The following is a 14910-nucleotide window of genomic DNA, read 5'->3' as shown; positions in this document are numbered from 1 at the left end:
TCAGAAAAAATAATTTTTGGTGCCAGTGAATTAAAAAAAAAATTATGATTCATTTCCTGGCCATCAGGACATGTATTTGATGTAAGGTGTTAAGAGGAACCAAAGGCACCAAGCACCAAGGCGGGAGCTGGAGTGGCAGCACAGCCACACCTGAGCTGCTGGCAGTCTCTGTGAAAAGGCAGAGCCCTGACAGGTAGCTGGTCCCGTCCTGCACACCTGGCCACAGTCAGTGTGGACGTGGACAGCCTCATCTGACAGCACACACCAAGATGACAAACGGCATGGGGTCATGGGGAATGTGTGGCTGTGACAGCTCTCCACAGCTCTGTTTGGCAGCATGGATACTAAAACCTCAAACACTGACCAAAGAAACCTGAATTCTATGGACTATGTGAGCTACAGAAAATCCTATCTAAAATAACACTGCAAATTACCTTTACATCAAATTTACCATTTCTCGATTTAAGAAAATGAAAATTCCATAGTTGTCTACTGTAAAATAGGGCAAAAAACATTTCTGGGGACACCTGCACTTTGAATTCTTCTGCACACATGTGAGTGAGTGACCAGTAATACCCACTACTGGATGGAGCTCTAATACTGAAACACAACAGACGCCATCAGTTTCTTCAGCTTTAAGTTAACAGGTATTTACAGTTCAGACACAACTGTGCACAAACACCTCAGCTGTATCTGCTGCTCTCACTGGGGCTCCGGTGATGAGAGTAACTTCTGTCACTTTCACTGTCTGAGCGATAGGATCTTCCGCTCCTGCATAACAAAACGACACACAACAAAAAGCCTTCAACTCCCATGTATTGGGTTCTAACCACAGGGCAACACTATGAGGTTTTCAAGGATGTTTTAAACTTTTTTTTTTTTTTTTTTTTTTTTTAAAAGACAGAGGATCTTTGGTTTTTTGAGAAAGGGTTTCTCTGTGTAGCCCTGGCTGACCTGGACTCACTTTGTAGACCAGGCTGGCCTTGAACTCACAGTGATCTGCCTGCCTCTGTGTCCCTGAGTTCTGGGATTGTAGGCATATGACACTGCACCAAGGCTCAAATAATGTTTTAAATGGTAAATGGTAGTAAAAAGCAAGAATAAGATAACAATAAAGAAACCTCACAACACTGCAAAATTTACTTGAAATCCACTCATACAAACAAACAAACAAACAAACTACTTTTCTACTCTGCCCCAGTGAGCACTGCATTAGACTAAAGCTGGAAGGGCTTAAAGTACAGCGTCTCATAAAGAAGTGGGTGTGTGTCTGCATGCGAACAAAACCATCAGGAGCCTAGCCAAGGGGCTTGGTTATGGTCGTCACTCAGCTCATTTAAAAATACTTTCTGAGAGTTACTTCACACGTCCATGGTCAGCATCACCCCACTACCAATGAGTGCAAGTACAAGGAAGGCCCAAGGCAGTGGACAGGCAGGTCAGTGCACTGAGAACCCCAGGGGTACACGGGCTCTCCAGGAAGGGATGCACTTCTGAGTTGGCAGTGTGACTGAGGGAGGGGGCTCCCAGGGCAATGGGCTGCAGTGGGGCCCTACTGAGAGTGGGGGATGGGGGGCACAGGGGATTCAAGACACAGAGAGAAGTGATAAAGATGGCACTTGGGATTCTGGGCAGAAGGAAAGGTTCTAGAACATTAGAGAATGGAAGTCAGGAAGAACTGGAGCTGGAGCTGGCAAGTGGTTCATGTACAGTGAGTGTGACGGCACCTAGGCCTGTGAGAGACAGCTGGCAGCCCGAAACAGTTCAAACACAGGAGTGTCCATGTGCACTGACTGTAGAAGGGTTTCTGAGGTTGCAACGGATGAGGATGACAGCAACCACCAGCAAGGGACAATACAAGAGTCATTAATAAGGTCATTATAAGATACAAGCCCTAACCCTGCTGGTGGAACAAAATAACTATAACTGGTTTAATAAAACAACCACCTGGCTACTGTAGTAAACCAGCCTGACTCCCAGAAGTGAGCTAAGGTCTGGTCCTCTGATGCCCTCCACAAAAACGTTTACTCAAAGCTGTGTGAGTACCTGAACACTCACTCTAGCTCCAACTATAAAACAACAACATAAAACAACATTTAACAGCTATTGGCTGTCTGTGCTCTGCTGATGGCCATTTGCACCAGTGTCCAGCCACTCACAGTGCTCCAAAGCAGGGACCCACCTGGACCACCTCTTGTAACTTCTACCCCGACGGTAACTGTCACTCCTCTGGCTGCGGCTGCGGCTGCGGCTGTAGTAGCTATCATACGTGTAGGATCTGCTTAAACAGCAATGACATACACTAAGCACACAAAGTATTTTCTGGAGGGCTGTCTGAGAGTGCTAGCTCACATGGGCACCCTACTGAGGTGTGAGGACAGTTGCATAAGAAGTTCTAGAAATATCCAGCAATTGCCCCCAAACGGACTTACCATGTTAAAGAGAAAAATGTTAATTTATTTTCTGCATTGAAAAATATCACAAAATTAACACTGAGTTGGTCTGACTGAATCTGGATCTTTCTTATTAGGCAATTATAGTCACAAGCACCTACCATTACAATTTGACACGGTCATTTCTGACACTGGAGCACAATAGGCCAACAGAATAAAAATTGTCAGAAAGATCTCATTTTTTTTTTAAGAGTGTTATTTCAGAAGATAAACATAGGCATTAAAGTTAATTTTAAAATGCAACATAAAAGGCTGAGGAGGTAAGTTTAGTGGCAGGAGATGCACTGTGTATTATGCCTAAGGGTCTGGGATCAACTCCAAGTCCAAGACAACCCCCTACCCAGCAACCTGGGGCCTCCCACTCCCACTTACCTGGAGCGGCTACGGGGGTCATAGGAAGTGCTCCTGGACCTGCTCCTGCTGGACGTCCTAGTGTGAATCACAGAGGGACCATCACCTTGTGCTTGTGGGCACAGGCCACAGTGACAATCTAGACATTTTGTCCATCAAAGTGAAAAGACAGTGAAATCCTGTAACTACTGTTTTTATCCCAAGTGTATTGGGTTTTCTTTTTAAAACCTTTGTATTCTGTAAGAAGGTTAAACTTTATGTAGCTCTTTGGGGAGACTCTCAGCTGGAAGGAAAGGGAAAGGCCACTTATACGAGTGGGCACACAGGAAACACCTCCCGGTCAAAGGGAGAGGCAGCTGGGAAGCTACTATGCACGCCCGTCCCTGGAGCACACACTTCACTCTTGGTGTCCTCGCTAGAACCTGTCTTAACCCCCAAGTCCAGAGGTGGCTGTGCTTGTGGCCCCTCAGTAGCATCCCTGCGTAGAGGAGGCACGGGGCATGGCCTCTTGGTGCTGGTTCTTTGCCTGGTTCGCATACAATCCCAGCAAGGACAGCAGAAGCGTCCCAGAATCCCAGAGTGGGGTGACAACAGTCCAGTGTGGTACTGGCCAAGGACACATCAACAGCTGTCCTGCTCTGTCCCAGAAGCGGTCCCCACACAGCAGGGTGAGAGACCACAAGCTCACCTGTGGCTATGGAAACTTCCATAGGAACTGCTCCGGCTGCGGCTGCGGCTGCGGCCTCTGCTATACCAGCCTCTGCTCCGGCTTCTCGAGTAGCTTCTTGAGCTACATGGGATGGGTGAGAAAGCAAACAACGTGTGCACCCCCACTGTTGGGATGAACAGTAGGGCAGGAGGGGACACAAGCAGGGGGAGGTCGCTTACAAACTATGCTGGGTGGACACGGTCATGTACAGCAAAGGAAGAGATCCAGAAGCCACCAAGGGTTGATCAAAAGACTGCACTAGGTACATTTACATGCCCACGAGAACACAACTACTTATTGGTTTCCTGTTTCCTATCGTGACCCCTTTTCTTAGCTTTCACGCTCATTCTCTGTACTCTTCAGTCTATCCTGATGACAAATGCTGGGTGGGTCCTCAACAACAACTTGAACATGATCACAAAGCTTGACTTAGATGTGTGCCTTGGACAGCAACTTTGCCTCTACGGCCTGGACCATCTCCATGTATAAAAGGGTAGTACATCAGCCACCTGTAAGCCCTGGAGGGTCTGCTCAATGGATTCTTTGCAAAGGCATGGCAACCTGGGCAAGACAGCCAGCTACATCACACCTTTGAATGTGGAGAACTCGCCACCAGCCACGGCAAGACCATTCATTATGGTACAAGTGATGAAAGTAGAGATAATGACGGTCTTTTCAGCTGAGCCCATATTCCCTGTCCTGACACCCTGGCATGTCCACTTCCTATCTACGTCCTCTACTGGGAGCTTTGGTCACATGGACTAACACTTCTTACTCCCTTGTCACAGATTTGCAGACAGTGACCAGACTTCTAACGCTGGTGTTCTCCTGAGCTCAATGACAACAGATACTCCTTGGGGGAAGAAGAGGAAAAGGAGTATTTCTTACCGGTAAGATGATGTGGAACTTCTAGATCGACTTCTTGAGTGACTATAGGAGACAGACCTTGTTCTGTGTCGAGATTTGGTTTCTGATTTACTTCTCGATCTGTGTGGACTTCTGGACTGGCTATCACCATCCTGACTAGGAGTCTGCTCATCACTGGAACTCTCTTGATTCCGTGGCCTCCGGTTTAGGCGTGCTGTCTTTCTTACTTCATCAAAGAGAGACCCAGGCCGAACTTTATTTTTGCTTTTAATTTCTATTCTCAAGCCTTGTGGTTTGACTTCAGGCACAGTAGCCAATGCCTTCACATCCAGAGCACTGGATGTGGTTGCAGCAGGCACTGCCAGATTCCCTACACCTTGCAGTGGCTTCCACTTATCTGTGAGGTTCATCTGGTTCTTCTCAGCCCCCTCCGTCTTTGCAGCAATTTCTACAGGGCTTGCCAAGTTGGCAGAGCTGTCCTGTTTTCCACCTTCACCCAAGGTTTTGCTTTCAGGCTTACTGCTTTCTTGCTTCCCTCCTGCTCTGGGCTGTGCCATGTGCTCACCCTGCTCTGGAACACTGCTCACCTCTGGGCTGTCCATTCTGTGGTTTGCTAAAGGGTATGCTCCCTCTCCCTTGGCAGGGGAACTCCTATCAGGGGTACAAATCTCCATGTTGTCATCTGTCTGAAGCACATCCTCCCCTCCGCCTGGGACATGCTCTTCAATGTGCTGGGTGGTACAGGGGTAGCTGGTGGCATTCTCCTGCACTTTCGGTGGTACAGGGCAAGAGCTGGGGTCATGCTCACCCTCTGCAAGTGGGCCCTGCTCTGAAGAACCCCTTTTGGGTTTGCTTGGACAGCTGCTTTCCTCACAGGCTTGCTCTGGCTTTGGAATACTGTCTTTTGCAGCTTCACACTTGTCAGAAGCATGCTTGGTCTCTTTTGGCTCCTGGGCAACTTGCTTTCCACTTATGTCCTCGTCGTCGTCATCACCAAACTCCAGTGGAGGCTGCCAGTGGAACGCTGGCTTCCGTTTTGGAGCCTTACGGGTTTTGTCCTTTTTGGCTTTCAGTTTCTCTCTCACCTTTTTTGTGTGATCCCCTTTAAGACTACCCTTTGGGTGTCTTTGCTTCTGAGGCTCCACTCTATCATTCCCCAAGTTGGAGCAGGAACTCTCTGACTCAGAAGCTGAAGACCGTGGTCTCCTGGACCTCCGGGCCCCATCACTGTCAGGCAGAGAAGTGTCTGCTGAAGGTCTGGCTGGGGGTTTGGCTTTGCTGTGACCCTGACCAACCTCTGACTCGGTGTCTGAGGAGGCTTCCCCCTCCTCCTTATCGGAGCACGTCCGGGGATCGCTCTTCCTGTTCTTAGTCACATCTTGCTCTGAGTTTGATTCAGAGTCCCACTTACTCCCAGCACAGCTCTTCCCTTTGGGCTTACTGTCGTCTCTAGAGTGAGCAGAAAGGCGCTCTGTCAGAGCTCTCTTCGTAGAATGAGGACACTCCCATTCAAGCCTGGCGTGTCCTTCTCCTCTGCCCTTCCCCGGCTTATCATTCAAGACTTCCTTCTCTGGGACTGAGTGCACTCCTTGAACACGTGACGGTTCGCTGTCTGAAGAGTCCTCTAAAGACGACCTGCTTTCACTGTACTTCCTGTGACTTGAGGACTTCTCTCGGCCTCTGACATATTTGCTGCCAAGTGTCTTTTCAGAGCTGCTATGGTTCCTTTTGTTTGAAGTGACACTTTCTTTCCCACGGGATCTGAGTGTCCTCTTGGCTCGCCGTCGTCGTCGTCCATCGTCGCTGCTAACAGAAGTGTATGAAGATGACCTAGTGCGCTGGGAACCATCACTGTACCTATTCTGTGAGCGAGACCTAGAGGACGGAGACCTGGACAGCGAGCGTGACCTCGTGTAGGGCCTGCAGGACGACCTGCTCCTACAGGACCTGCTCCCTGACCTTCCTGAGCTCCTGGAGCTTCTGTCACTGTACTTTGAATAAGCGCTCCCATCACTTTCTGAGTTGTTTTCTCTTTTGTGGTAGGATGATGCGCTTGCAGTCTCTTTAGTATTTGCTAAGCTGTATGTGCTTTGGACGGGCAGCAAGTGGGTTGTTTTGGCCTTCATCTCCTGAATCCGCTCGTAAGAGGGCTTCCAGGGCTTCTGTCCAGGCTTCCACCTAGAAGGGGGCGGGCTGTCACTCAGGGGTATCACAGGAATATGTTCTGCTGCCACTGGCTGTACCAGCACATTTCCATTCTGTGGCATCGATGGTCTTAAAGGTTCTGTCTTAACTGGCTTATTTTCACTCAGCGAAGTGGGTTTTTTGGGTGATTTTGATGCTGTTCTTCGGTGCCCTGACCTGGAACTAGATCTGGACTTTGATCGGTTGTGAGACCGCGATGAACACTTTGACAAGGCCCTCGATCGCAAGCTCCCTCTAGAGTCTGACCGTGAGGGAGACTTGGATCTGTAGGTGCCCCTGCTTGAGCGGGTTGAAGCACTCCGCTCATCCTTGTCTGACTTAGACCAGTCCTGCTTTGACGAGCGATGAGAGGACGAGGAGGAAGCGCGGGATCTCCTTTCTCTATCACAAGAGGACTTCACTCGGCGGGTGGGAGACCTTGAGGGCTCCCAGTCAGGTGGCATAACCACTCTTCTCTTCTTCGTCTGTCTGTGCCTTCTGCAATGTTTCTGCTTTTTAGATTTTTTTTTATGCTTAAATTTCTTTTCCTTTCTGCGTTTCTTGTGGTGACCATCAGAGTGTCTTGCTGTACTAAGATCTGAATAACATCCACTATAAGACCACGATCTAGATCTCTGGGACAAGCTTCTTTCATCCCATCGGCTTGAACAAGGGTCACTTAGCCTATAAGCAGGGGCATAACGTGCATGCAGTTATTTGTGAACCCTTTGTGTCTTACAACACACTTCTTACTAACAGAGGACCCAACTCCTCCAATACGTTTACATGAACCAGAGTAATGACAACTATTCACAGACTCACAAAAGATCCTTGTTTTTAAGTGAAAAGTTGTGACAACCACACTAACCAACCCTGAGTTCTGTGGAGACACACAGCTCCTGAAATAATCTGCTGACACCAAGCAATCTCACTTGTCTCTATAGTGCTGGGCACCATACTCAGGATCTCATGCACGCTAAGCAAGCACTCCACTACAGAGCCAGACACCCAAGCCTTGATTCAACGTCATTTTTAAGAGTTTCTCCTCATTTTTTTTTTTTTTTAATTCACATGCACCTCCCTCTCCCCTGTCCCTCCCTCCATCCATCCCTCTCTCTCTCTTGTGTGTGTGTATGTGTGTATACACATGTGGAGAGCACCTCAGGTGTCATTCCTAGGAACACTAATTTCTTTCAGAGTGTTTCTCATCGTCCTAGGGGCCAGCAATAGTGCTGGCCCAGCCCCTATGGCTCAGCCCCAAGGCTCCTCCTGCCTCTCCTCCCCAGCACTGGGGTATAAAGTGCTTATTTACACCGGCACTGCGTATAAAGTGTTTACTGCTACACCTAGCTTTGCACACATAATTTCAGGTCCTCACACTTACAGGACAAGCCCTTTACCAACGAGCTCCCTAATCCCTTTCCTTCTTTGGAGACAAGATGCTATTATGCGGCCTAGGATGGCCTGAAACTCACTATGTTGTCCAGGCTGGCCTTAACCTCCCAAGTACTCGGATTATAGAGCCATCAGGCCTGGCTAAAAGAGCTGTTTTTCTTTTTAAAATTTGATTATTTTTGAGATGTCTCATTATACAGCCCCAACTGGCCTGGATTGTACCATGTAGACCAGACTGGCCCTGAACTCACAAAGATGCATGACCCTGCCTCTGCTCCCCAAATACTGAGACTAAAGGCAAGCATCACAGCACCCAGCTCTCTTTTCTTTTCCTTTCAGAGACTTATTAACTATGTAAGTCACATAAACACAGACATGTCTTAGTGGAAAACTATTTAAATGCTGGCATGACAACTGTATACTCTCCACTTCGTTGTGGACTTAACACTTTCTCCTAAGCTCCTAATAAGACAGACATCATGGGCTGGAGAGATGGCTCAGCAGTTAAAGAGTACTGTCTGCTCTTCCAAAGGTCCTGAGTTCACTTTCCAGCAATCACATAGTGGGCTCAGAACTGTCTATACAAGGTTTTTTGTGTAGCCTTGGCTGTCCTGGACTCACACTGTGGACCAGGCTAGCCTCAAACTGACAGAGATCCCCCTGTCTCTGCCTCAATGAGTCCTGGGATTACAGGCATATGCCACCACACCTGGCTAAATAATCTTTGAAAAAATAAAACAGAAATCAAATACAACTACATGAAAACTGACAAACAATTTATAATCCAGGCTTGCAGATGAGAGCCCTCAGCACCACCATGTCAGTGCTAGTCTACAAAGTGGCTCTTTACCTCTTCCTTTTTTGCGTTCAAAACCATTCTAAGATGCCTGCAAAGAAACCAGAATTCCCCCATGAAGAACTACTTTCCCACTAGCTACTCTGAAGCCAGGCCCTCTGGAAAGAGATGACTACTCCTACTCCACTGCAGGGCACCGCTGTCTTCAGAACATGTTAGAGTCAGAAATTAACTCCCATGCCGTGCAGGCTCTCCTAGTGGCCAATCCTCCTACCTGTGACTAAGGTGCCTGTCAAGTCAGACATTACCATGTGATGCCTAAGACCAAATCACTTCTCAGCTAAGAGTCCATGCAAAGGCTCAGCACAGGTCTTGGTGGCAGCAGTGCTGTCCTAGTGGCCTGCCGCCTGGCCATCTTGACTGTGACCGCAGCACTGAGCCCCGGCTGTGCTCACGCTCCAGGTGCTTACTTGTCTCCTTTGCTCCACTTCTCTCCGCTCGGTGGCCTGTAAGCTCTCAGCCTCTGCATCTCCTCCTTCCAGTGAGGAGGAGTCTCACTGCTGTCATCATCTTCCGACTCAGAGTGGGATCTTGACCTTGGAGGTGTGTGATAGCGCTTTAAACAGAGAGGATAGTAGCGGTTCTAAGAATGCCTCTTGTGGGACAGAGTTGGGCAATAACGTTAACGTTATTTCAAATATAAAACATGGAGCTGCAGAAGCAGCAAGACACTCATCTGGAATCCTGAAAAGTCCCCTCTGAAGTCCTTACACATTCATGAGCTTCCACTGACTCACTTTTTAAAAGAGGAACAATTTATTTATTTATTTATTTATTTATTTATTTATTTATTTATTATTTATACAGTGTTCTGCCTGCATGTAGGCCTGCACACCAGAAGAGGGCCTCAGGTCTCATTATAGATGGTTATGAGCCACTATGTGGTTTCTGGGAATTGAACTCAGAGCAGTCAGTGCTCTTAATCTCCGAGCATCTCTCCAGCTCTCCATCACTCATTATTGCCTGTGCTGCATCACTGGATAATTAAATACAACTACAGCTATGTCTACTAATAGCGGCACCTTCCCAAAACTAGGGGAATTAAAACAATTCCTTGAGTAGGAGAAATAGTCTATCTAAAACTAAACCTTTGATTATTAAAATGTTAAGAAGTTAGCATTTAGATAATTTGAAAGAAGAAAGCTTTAATATACGTACAATTGTGCCTCTTCCTTTAATTTTCCGTCCAGACTTTGACACAGATGGCTTCTGATCACTTACAACAGGTGCAACATCTGGGATGTTCCTGAAAAAATTGTTCTGACAATGAAAAATGTGTAAGTGGTCATTAAAGAATGTCTTCCCAACGTTCAGATGCAGAACTACAGTCTTTACAATATAAAGCTTTATACTTAATGGCATGAGAATCACACAAAACTCTGAGGTCAATATCAAGTTTTATAGGTGCTGAGTCACATCTATCCACACATTTCAGGGCTCACTCGGCTGTGGGATGCACCAACACATCTCCAGATACAGCAGTGACTAGCATTTCCTGTACCACAAACATGACCCTGCAAAGATGAGGTGGGTGTACGAGCTCTCACTGTGGACTGTCAGGTAACAGCTGAGAACACTAACCTGAGCTCTAGATAGGAGGACTCTGCCCCAGGAGAACTCCGTTCATCCCATTCGTAATTATGTACTTGGGGGGTGGGGTGGGGTGTGTTTTGTTTTTTTTTTTTAATGAAAGATTTGTTTTTTGTTTTTCGGAGACAGGTTTCTCTGTGTAGCCTTGGCTGTCCTGGACTCGCTTTGTAGACCAGGCTGGCCTCGAACTCAAAGCAATCCGCCTGCCTCTGCCTCCCAAGTGCTGGGATTAAGGGCGTGCACCACCACGCCTGGCTAAATGAAAAAATTAGTGAAGGAAGCGAGTAAACAAGCAAAGAAAAAGAACTGTGAAGGGCTGGGACTCAGCTCAGCTCCGCTTCTCAGCTCTTTAAACTCTTCCTCACAGGAACTGATGACGTACACCAGACACTACAGCACCTCTGCTCACACACTCGCTCTTCTCTCCTTCTCCCTCTGCACACCTCTCTCATGCGTCTAGACCCTGTTATGTTCAGGACGGACATCAATCCTGTGGGCAAAGGATCTCTCCAGAGCTAGGGCTACATGCATATGCTACCATGCCTGGCTCACGTCCTTTTCTTTCCTTCCTTCCTTTCTTTCTTTTTGGTTTTTTGAGACAGGGTTTTTCTGTTTCTCTGTCCTGGAGTCGCTTTGTACACCAGGCTGGCCTAGAATTTACAGAGATCCGCTTGCCTCTGCCTCCCCAGTGCTGGGATTACTCATGTCCTTTTACTATTTCTGAATTTAACTCTAATATACAAAGTACATTAAATAGCATTTTCTGAGACTAAATCTAAAAACAGTGTAGGGAAACTAACTACAATCATATTTATGATACTAAATTTTATCTCCAGCTACCGTGTAATTTACTTTGCCCTATTAAAGTTGAAACAGATGGGGCTGGAGAGATGGCTCAGAGGTTAAGAGCACTGGCTGTTCTTCCAAAGGTCTTGAGTTCAATTCCCAGCAACCACATGGTGGCTTAAAAAAAAACAAAAACAAAAAAAAAAACACATGAGATTTGGTGCTTTCTTCTGGCCTGAAGGCAATACAAGCAGGCAGAACTCTGCATAAACAATAAATAAATAAATAAATCTTAAAATAAAAAAATTGAAACAGATTTCACCACTTAGTTGGACTTAGAGATCTATTCTGAAAAGACTCAACTCTTTAACAAGGGCCAATGCAGCAAGATCAGTAACATAACCTTCCCAGACTTCTAATAAGCACTTCCCAACCCGCCAGGCACGGCAGCACACACACCTGCAACCCTAGTACTCTGCAGAATGAAGCAGAAGGATTGCAAGTTCAAGGCTAGCCTGTGACACAGCACACCGAGCAGCAATACAGAGCCTCCTGACAACCTTGCCCGATCTCCTTTACCTGCTCATGTGCTCAAGCATGGAGTCTGAAAAAGAGGTGCACACCATTCATTAATTTGTGTGTACTCTGAGCATGGGTCATGGTGAGCGAGTATCAAGTTGCAATGAGCTCACAGACTTATCCATTTCAGAGGGAAAAAAAAAAAACAAACAAAAAACACAGTGCAACAACTAAGCATCCTCGTTAACAGAGCTGGGCACACTAACTATGCATGTGCTGGGGCCAGCACCAATCAAAGGAGGCAGGGGAAGGCAGCCGAGTGGCAGCACCCTGCTCCCCCTGCTTCTTGTCTACTGCACTGGGAGCTGCTCCTCTGCAGTGAAAGCATGCACAAGATGCTTCTGTCAGGTCCTGTACAGAGTGCGTAGAGTCACATGACACCAGCCTACTTACGGCTCAGGCTCCACTTTGATAGCAGGCATATCTCTTCTAAGTAAAAATCGGTTCTCAGGAACTGGAGGAATCTCTTCTGGGCGGACAACAGGCTTTTCTCTTTTAGCATTTGAGTCACCTGATCTTTTTTCATTCACATCACTCCTCTCAGAATAACTAAAATAAATCAAGTCATCAACTTAGATGTCAGTGCTAGTATTTCATAAAATAAAGGCACATAAAACAACAGCAAAACTCTAAGTGTTGATTATATATATATAAATCAACGAGGTGAAAAATCCAGAGCAAAGAAATAATTTAAAGAGAAAAATAAAAACCAGAAAAACCAAATACTAAAATTTTGAAATAGAACTTGTCAATTATTCTAAGTATAATGTGTTCCTTCCTAAGCCTTTGTCTCTGTTTGCTCACTTCTTTGTGTGTGCTACTGTGGTGCACGCCACGGTGTGGAGATGAGGTGACAACCTGTGGGGACGGCCTCCCCTTGCACCGCGTGTCCCTGGTTTGGAGGCGAGAAGTCCCTGAGCTCAATGGCCCAAGTTTTGCTTTAGGGAGAATCAGTTTCCTCCAGGGTGTGGCCTCTGGTACCTGCCTGTGCTGCAGTGGGTAGCCCTGTACCCCTGCATAGATAGGACACAGTACGTAGACTCTGAAGGTTATTGAAAGAAAAAACAAACAACAAAGAGGAGGGAGATGTAGTGTGTGGGTAGAGAATTCGAAGGAGGGATTAGGAGGCGGAGGATCAGATTACCTTGTAGACATGTATGAAATTCTCAAAAATAAAGTAAAAAATACTGAGGATTAAGAGAAAAACTTTCAGACATTAGGGCTGGCAGGACGGTTCAGTGAATAGACCCGTCTGGGAGAAAGAGAGAAACGGCTCCTCCAAATTGTCTCTGATCACCACACATAGTGTACTACACACGTCTTCAGACACACAAGACAGAACTGTAAACCTAAAAACCCAAAACCAACCAACAAAAGAATAACCCAACAACAACAAAGTGTGTCTAGAATTTATTTTCACCTGAAAACCACACCAAACGGATGCCCAAGCCACTCTCAGACTGTTACAACATCAGTGTAAATCCAGACCGCCCCCTCTACGTGCCGAGCTTACAGAGTGTCTGTGCGGCCCTGCCGGGCACACTTACCCTTCAGGGCTCACGGCGTGCTTCCTCCTTGGCTCCTCCGAGCCGCTCGTCTCTTTCCGTCTCTTCCTGTTGTGTCTGACCTTTGGCCTCCTCTTACGTCTCCTCCTTCTGACTCTCTCTCGTTCAGCTTCGCTTTCTGAGGATGATTCTGAAGAGGAAGAGGAATTGGGAGAAGAGTCCGAGTCTTCTGAATGTGTTGGTTTCTTCCTTTTTTTCTCAGAAACTTTTAACAGATATTAACAAAAACATTAGTACTTGAGTCCAGGGCATGTCACCTAGAGTGAAATCTGCGACTGCTGGCTATAGTGTAATTGCTTCATGCACAGCAAACCAAACTAAGACCGAACTAAACTTTTCCCCAGTTAAGTACAATACAGTTGTCTGCAAACTTGGAAAATACCAAAGCCCTTACCCAACATGAAGCCTGGATCTAAACAAGCGTGACATGTGACGAAAGCTGAGACAGGAAGCAAACAGTGTAAGGGAACACAGACACAGCTACCTTACGATGACGCCGCAGCAGAGAGGGGCACACAGATGTCTGACAAAGAGTGCTCTAAACATGAGGGCAAGCACCAAGTCCCCTAATGTCATAATAAAGGTCAGTGTAGCTGAAGGCAGTGAGTGTGGGGAAGAGTCAGACAACAGAGTGCCACAGGCCTCTGTGCTGAGGGTACCACTGCAGGTGCCTGGGCAGGAGGGATGTGGGTGTGAAATGTGGCTTAAGGAGATCACTTTGGTAGCTACTTAAGACAAACCAAAGTAAAACAAGGACACAAGCAAGGAAACAAGTGGGCACACTCCTGTTGATAAGTGGTCATAAAAAAGCCAGGGAGGGGATGGAGAGTGGCCCAGAGGTTGAAAGCACTGCCTGCTCTTCTAGAGGTACTGAATTCAATTCCCAGCAACCACATGGTGGCTCACAACCATCTGTAATGGGACCTGGCGCCCTCTTCTGCAGATAAAGCACTCATATGCAATAAATAAATAGATAAATATTTAAACAAAACAAACCAAACAAACGAACAACAAAACACCAGGGAGACACAGATAAGGTAGACAGCTGTGAGGACACTGCAATAACCGAGACATGGGAGGGCAGGGTCAGGCAGCAGCCGGGCAGCAGCAAGGAGGAGGAGCTGACACCATCTGCTGGTGGACAGGGTAAACCATGGCATAGGAACACCAATGCTTCCAAGGTCTATACTTAAATTCAGAAGGTAGGTGCCATATGCTTTACACCTCTGTCTAGATTTCTCTGCCCTCTAAACTCTCTTACCGTCTTTTGTCAACTTTGTAGCAAACACACCACAGTCAATAACTCGGACATCTGCATAAGGTCTGCTTGCAGCATCCGTTTTCAGATTTTCAATCTGTTCAATTACTTCAAAACCGGAAATAACCAGTCCAAAGACAACATGAACCCTGTCGTAATTCATAAATTCAAGACATAAATTAGTCTGGTAAATAGTCACATCATGAACAGTAACTGAGGACAACTGCTGTTTAAAAAAACAAAACAAAACAAAAAAACACCCCCACAGAACTGGAAGCAGATCTGAAGTGTCATGAAGCAACCAGAAGGTAATGACA

The 14910-nt window shown here is 46.7% G+C and overlaps 1 protein-coding gene across 5 annotated transcripts in view; it reads right to left on the bottom strand.

Moving 5' to 3' along the window:
- Positions 1-683: 683 nt before the first annotated feature.
- The window catches only part of Nktr (natural killer cell triggering receptor), a 36535-nt gene continuing 22308 nt past the window's right edge, over positions 684-14910 (bottom strand). For 4 of the 5 annotated variants that reach the window (XM_051140693.1, XM_051140695.1, XM_051140696.1 and 1 more), the window contains 10 exons: positions 14597-14742; positions 13318-13540; positions 12164-12319; positions 9974-10061; positions 9226-9371; positions 4402-7248; positions 3493-3594; positions 2826-2882; positions 2183-2281; positions 684-771 (listed from right to left, as the gene is read on the bottom strand). In XM_051140693.1, coding sequence (XP_050996650.1) covers positions 684-771; positions 2183-2281; positions 2826-2882; positions 3493-3594; positions 4402-7248; positions 9226-9371; positions 9974-10061; positions 12164-12319; positions 13318-13540; positions 14597-14742 — 3952 coding nt within the window. The remainder of the gene's footprint in view (positions 772-2182; positions 2282-2825; positions 2883-3492; positions 3595-4401; positions 7249-9225; positions 9372-9973; positions 10062-12163; positions 12320-13317; positions 13541-14596; positions 14743-14910) is intronic. The other variant, XM_051140694.1, reaches the window with a different exon arrangement.

The sequence above is a fragment of the Acomys russatus genome, chromosome 32, assembly GCF_903995435.1.
Source record: "Acomys russatus chromosome 32, mAcoRus1.1, whole genome shotgun sequence".
NCBI classification, from domain to species: Eukaryota; Metazoa; Chordata; class Mammalia; order Rodentia; family Muridae; genus Acomys; species Acomys russatus.
This window is presented reverse-complemented; position numbering and strand designations above follow the sequence as displayed.